The sequence below is a fragment of the Atta cephalotes genome (genome assembly GCF_000143395.1).
Source record: "Atta cephalotes unplaced genomic scaffold scaffold00016, whole genome shotgun sequence".
NCBI classification, from domain to species: Eukaryota; Metazoa; Arthropoda; class Insecta; order Hymenoptera; family Formicidae; genus Atta; species Atta cephalotes.
In genome coordinates, this window is record NW_012130080.1 from 384,775 (window position 1) to 391,869 (window position 7,095).

General features: G+C 33.2%; 1 protein-coding gene across 1 annotated transcript in view; it reads right to left on the reverse strand.

The window, feature by feature from the left end:
• Window positions 1–7,095, reverse strand: part of LOC105618389 (homeobox protein homothorax-like) — a 307,252-nt gene that overhangs the window by 121,699 nt on the left and 178,458 nt on the right. The window contains exon 5 of the mRNA XM_012199932.1: window positions 3,113–3,171. Within this exon, the coding sequence (XP_012055322.1) occupies window positions 3,113–3,171 (59 nt within the window). The remainder of the gene's footprint in view (window positions 1–3,112; window positions 3,172–7,095) is intronic.

Sequence of the window (7,095 nt, forward strand, 5' to 3'; positions counted from 1 at the left end):
CAAAGTGCAATACACACGTCAGGCCAGGCTGGGAGATACTCAGGCTCAGAGATCGATAACATCGGCTACGGAAATATACCGACTTAATAATGCAGTCGATAACTACGCCTGGCGAACTTGGAGCAAGGCACGCGCGGAGCCTTCCTCCTTTGCCCAACGATCCCGGCGCGCTTTGTCCTACGGCGGTGCACGTTGATTCAACTTGGCGATCGTATCGCGCGACACAAGCGCAGAGACTCGATAATACATTTCCTCGGAGTTCTCCTCGTAGCCCACAAAAAAGTGCGCGTCGTGATTACTGCCACGCTAAGAGCGATCATAATTTATCTGTCGGACTATAGCATGTACAATAAGAGCCTTCCCTATTGTTCACTCTCCATTTTTCTATTCTTTATCATATATTTATCTTCTCGTGCACTACCTTTTCATTCTCTGATCCCTGCTCTTGACTTTTGCGTGACCATGCGTAAGGTAAGAAAGTTCGCTTTGCAACCAGTCACACGATTTGTCAGCGTTTGCTCGCATCGCGGGTGCTTTGCGCGATTGTGAAGTTCGACTTGGATGGCCGGAGGCAAGATATCGACGTAAGTCGGTAATCAAATAACGAGAAAACTCCCAACGATGGCACAAAGAGAGAGAGAGAGAGAGAGAGAGAGAGAGAGAGAGAGAGAGAGTAGTGTGTGTGTGTGTGTGTGTGTGTGTGTGTGTGTGTGTGTGTGTGTGTGTGTGTGTGTGTGTGTGTGTGTGTGTGTGTGTGTAAGAAAGAGAACGGCTACCCTAAACACGAAGACCCGTTGTTGTCGCCTTTTACTGCAAACGAAGTGATTCTCTCTTCGTAAACGCGTCATCTTTACAGATTATTCGATGAAGGAATATATTTTCCTGATATCAAACTTTCAATTCTCTCATATTCTTTCTATCTTTAGTGAAGTTAATATAAGATCATTACAATACATAAAAAAGCATTCTTATTTTATAAGCGCTTAATATGTGGTTGTAAACGCTATATGCGGCTCAATTAAAAAATATTTTTAAATAAATCTCTTTTTAACAAAAATTTATGTACAAAATTGCTTAGATGAACTTAATACAATTGATAAATTTAATCAAAATTGTTTAGATGAACTTAATACAATTGATCTTAGTTTAAGAGAATACGTTCGAATATATTATAGCACTATTCTTTTTTGCCCTGATTATAATCACTATTAATTTTTATCCTTTTATCCTTTATAATCTTCATAAATACAAAATTATGCATATATGTATATTAATTACTTAGCACAAAAAAAATTTTAGTTCTAAAAATTTAGTTTTTATTTTTGTATGTTAAAAATCCTGTTAAAGAGGGAATTGACAGTTCGCGAATTATCTATTCCATTTGCGTGAAATGAGACTTGATAATAATACTTTCTAAATCACAAAACGGAATGATTGTCGGACATGATATTAATCAGACATGCAAGAGAGAAGTGAAATTCAAATTTCCATCATAAGCATGGAAACGACTGATAATTGAATCACGAAGTGATTTGATTTCAGAGAGAAACGGCGGATATTGCGGATATACAAATATAATGTATATGACGCTAAAGTCTCTTCATTCGAGTTGAATGTTTCGTTTATTAAAGAACAATATTAAGAATATACTACGTAAAGATTGAATATTTATTAGATGAAGTATTAAAGAGGTATTAAACATGACTATTGCATTAAATTGTGAACTATAATTATGCTGTACAATCATTCATAAATCATCAGTTGTCAAGTTTCCACTAATTGCTACCTTTTTACATACTAAAGGTAGCAATTAGAAAATAATTAAGTTAACTTTATATTAACGTAAAATTATTGCATACTTTTACTATTTATTTTATGTAAAAATGGCAATATTAATTTGAAATTCATAATCTGATTACTTTCTATAATAAATTCTATAATAAATATAAAAATAAGACTTTTAAAAATACTATTAAAAAACAGTATCTTAAATAAAAAAAATTACTTTATATTTCTATATAAATTGATATTAATGTTATTATGTGTTATTATATGTATTTTTTAACATATGTATAATTAATATGTATGAAATTTGTGTACAATTTTTTAGTTTGTAGAAGTAACAATAATTCGATGTTAAGTTTTCTCTCATTGTAATAGAAATCATAATAAATATTTATATTAAATGTAATAATAATTTTTCGTTAAAAATGAAACTTTATTGAAAAATTTAATAACACGGAACAATCTTAAAATGCACAAAAATTGACTAAAGCACGTTACTAAAAAAACAAATTTCTTATTTAAATTAAAACAAATTATGTTAATTTATAAGCTATAGAAATCAAAGTCTTCAACAGTCTAGCTGGATCTTAAATGCTTGTATGATTCTTGTGTGAATTTATATACTATATATGTAATCCCCAGAAACGTAAGTCGAAATGATTTTTCGATCTTGAAACGCTAACTCTACTAAACTACCGTAGTAATATCACAAGTTAAATTGACTAGCAATTTAACAAATTTTTGATGCTCATTCGCAATGTTGAATGCCATATTAAAATCTGTAAATAATTAATTCTTATTGCGAAAAATATTACCTCGACCGGGAGTCGAACTCGGATCTCTTGCATTCTGTGCGAGTGTCCTGTCCTAAGCCATTATTAATATTATTAAGATCGTTTCGAACGAGCATCAAAAATTTGTTAAATTGCTAGTCAATTTAATTCGTATATTATTACGATAGTTTAGTAGAGTTAGCGTTTCAAGATTGAAAAATCATTTCGACGCACGTTTCTGAGAACTATATACGTAATATATAAATTTATACAAGAATCATATAAGTATTTAAGATCCAGTTAGACTATTTAGGCTTTAATTTCTATAGTTTATATTATCTCTCATACACACACACACACACACACACACACACACACACACCACGCACGCATACATCCTAATATATTATATTGTTAATTTATAAGAATGAGAAAAGTGATACGGAAAATAGATTTGTGAGATATACCCGTAATAGATGGCACAATATGGTACGTGTCTCTTGTATTGTATGAGTATGTGTAAATGTTTGTTGGCTGAAGTGGATTCGTCTTACCGGCTCGATTACTCTGGTCAATCATTGGTTGAACGATTCTACGTCTCGCGTTTATGAACCTGAAACAAATGAAACAAATCACGTTAATAAAATAAATGATTTTATTTAATAATTCATAATCCAAGATAATTTTCATATCATATGCAACAAATGTAATAATCGTTTAATTCTTGAAAAAAAATATGATAATTTTTCTATATAGTATATAGAATTCTTTTTTTCTTTTACTTTCATAAATTCTTCTTGCAAATATTATACTTTACACCTTATCTCCTTCACGTTTTACATGTGATATACGCGATGTAAGAGAAGAAGATTGTCTTGATGCAATTCGCTATCTTTGCAACAATCAAGAAAAAGCGAACTACAACTAGTTCGGGAGATGAGCGAGTAAAAACGAAAAAATCCGGTAAAGAGGAAGAAAATCCTCAATACGTCATTAGCCGCGTTGAAGAAGCTTCCATGTGAACGCTTTCCGAACAATAGATCTGCGGTCTGTTTCGATGTTGGTCGAAGTCCAAGAGGGTAGTAAGTTCAATATAGTATGAGATAGGAACAACCAGGGAGGAACGGTGGTAGAATGAGCGAAACACGAAGAGGAAGGGCGTACGTCAGCCGACGTCAGCGTCGCGGCGCCCTAATGGGCGCAGACGCCGGAAGTGATTGGGTTTCTGCTCGACTGACTCGAGCACACCCCCTTCCCGTCGTAGAATACTCCAGTTCCCTGCCAGAAGGGATGAGGAGGACATAAGCAAGTCCCGAAGAAGCGATGGTACCCCCTCGCTTGTTTGCAGCACATCTTTCTTGCTTAGTCTCACGTCTGGCCGACTCTCACAGGAAATCTTATGAATAATAATTATTAAACTCTCATCACATCTTGCTCTGTACATGGATACACATGGCCATTGTCGCAGTTAAGACGCAGAGAGTGTCCATAAGTTATTCGACAAGTCATCGAAAGTCAAAAGAGTTTCGTTCGACTGAATGAGTAGTAAAGGACTTTACAAGTGATCAGCACGTACGTGCACGTAGAGGCATAGAAATAACCAATAAATTTAATAAATTATAATATCGTCAATCAGGGATATCTAAATATGACAATATCTCCAGATTATATATTGAGATATTTATATCAATATCGTTTTATTAGGTGTAGTAAAAAGAAATCCATTATTTTTGCATGAAATTGAATGGAAAAATAATGGATTTCTTTTTACTACACCTAATATAATACAATATTTATTATAATATATACATCCAGCGTTGTACTTAATGTAAAATATAAACATATACTGATTCAACTATCGGATTATAAATGTTCTAATAAAAGAAGAAAAGTTGCATACAAATTTTTTTAACAATGTATAAATCTTTCTTTGTAAAAGAAAGTTACATACATAAATATAAAATTGTAACAAATAAATTTCTATTTATTTACATATTCAGGCAAAAATCATGTAAAAAAAGTTCTCTCTAACATTAGAAAATTCTGAATATAATAGTGCAAATATGAATACAATACGATAAATTAGATGTAATCATTTCAGAATCAAATTTTCGACTAGTCAGACGAAAGAGTATCGTTGCACGAATATGAAACCAAGGATCCCTCTCTGGCCCCCACATACTCCCAAGCGCCTCTGATTCCTCTTTGGCGAGGTAGGCAACGTGTCACAACCAGCTGACTACCACTAACCACCCCCGCTTTTCCACTTTAGCAGCCACCATTGCAGCTGAAATATCGCTCGAACAATGGTGCACAACCTTCTAACTGAATGAAATGAGAAAGAGAAAGAAGAGACTTGCAGAGACGAAAACGGTGAGCGAACTCCCCAAATTCTCTTCCAAGTTTAGCCGCCTAGTGTTCTAGCGAAAATCAAATAGAAATGGGCTTGTCACGTTGCGGGAACTCTTTTTTATATGCAATATGCTCTTTTTTGTATTAATAAATATAAATAAAATGTAGTAAAATTTAACATTTAGATCAGTAATTATAATTATAACTTTATTTTTTTTGTGTTAACAAATCTTTTAATGAAGAAAAAGTAAAAATTTAGATATTAAAATTATACATATACATTTCTGAGACTTAAAACTACAATATTCATCAATATATTCATTACAACTATAGTACGTTATAAAATAATTGTCACTTAATCGATCAAAAAATCTTTCCGTTAAAGGGAAGAACCTCATCTTTCTCTGTGCGTCGTGAAACAAATTTACTCCTGAGAAAACTTAACGCATTTGAATATATGATAGGATGAAGAATAGATCCAATTATTTTATCATTAAATTCTAACTTTGTAAAACAAAGATGCTATTGAAATTAGTTATCTTCAAAATAAATGCAAGCGCATCTCAAAAGCCCTCTTTTTGTAGTAAAACATAACAAATGATTTATAAAGTATACAATTTTTCAATATTTTGATAAATGTTAAATATAATATAAGATAATATAAATGTTAAATATAAATGTTAAATATATTTAAAAAATTATATTCTTTAAAATAAAAGTATTTAAAAGAAATGTAAAAAAAATTCAAAATTCCAGGCTCTTTCATTTTTTCTTCACTTTTTCAAGCTTTTAATGACCAATTTAAATTTTTATAATTTTCAAATTTTTTAAGATTTCCTAGATCTGCAGCAACCCTCGTTTCTCAATACAAAAATAAGATATTTTGTTTTTGTTTTTCTTTATACTATCTATAAAAAGCGTTACAATTTTCATCGACTGAAATGAAAAATTAATTTTAACAAATAGTAAAGTGAATCAGACGCTGAGTGGACGAATTGAATAAACGAACGGCTCGGAAATCGCGCTAATGAATTACAAACAGAATTTCAAAAAGCGAGAATTATTGACGAATCGCTGACAGACGGAATTTACCTTACTTTTTACGAATGTCTCGCACACACACACACACTACACACACACACACACACACACACACACACACACACACACACACACACACACACACACACACACACACACACACACACACACACACACACACACACACACACACACACACACACACACACACACACACACACACACACACACACACACACACACACACACACACACACACACACACACACACACACACACACACACACACACACACACACACACACACACACACACACACACACACACACACACACACACACACACACACTTCTTTCTCCCTTCATTTACAAATTCATCTTCCGTTCCCAATCGAAAATTCAACTTACAGAGAGTTCTCCTGAATTAGAAGTAATTCCTCGAAACGATGTCATTTCGATGTCGTTAAGATCGTTAAGAAAGTTATTAAAACTCGCATTGAAAGGACATACATTAATTATATAGAAGATTAACTCGTGGTGAAATAAGTTAGTTTTCACATATAACACATACCCAGTTAACAGTAAATATTTGTGAAATATTCATAAAATGTTTCTAAAATTTTAAAAAAACATTCCAAGAATGTTCCGGAATATCCCAAAATATTTATAAAATTAAAAGCAACTTTTAAATATCGTTTAAAAATTCTATTTTAATTTGTATCGTTATTTTAAGAATATACAGGACAACCTTGTAAAGATTCGTTTCTGACTGAATTTTGAGACGAATTTTCCTCTACGAAAATTTTATCCGACGCTTACTTTTTGAGTTATTAAAAAATAAAGTTAGCGAATTACGAGCCGTGTACAGAGGGTAAGCAGGGGCGGCGCACTCACCGTCCGACGTGAGCGATTACAAGGGCACTCTTTGAGATGTCTTAAGCTGTCTTCAAGACATAGGATTGTTTGATACACACACACACACACACACACACACACACACACACACACACACACACACACACACACACACACACACACACACACACACACGACACGACACACGACGACACACACACACACACACGACACACACACACACACGACACGACACGACACGACACACACACACACACACACACACACAC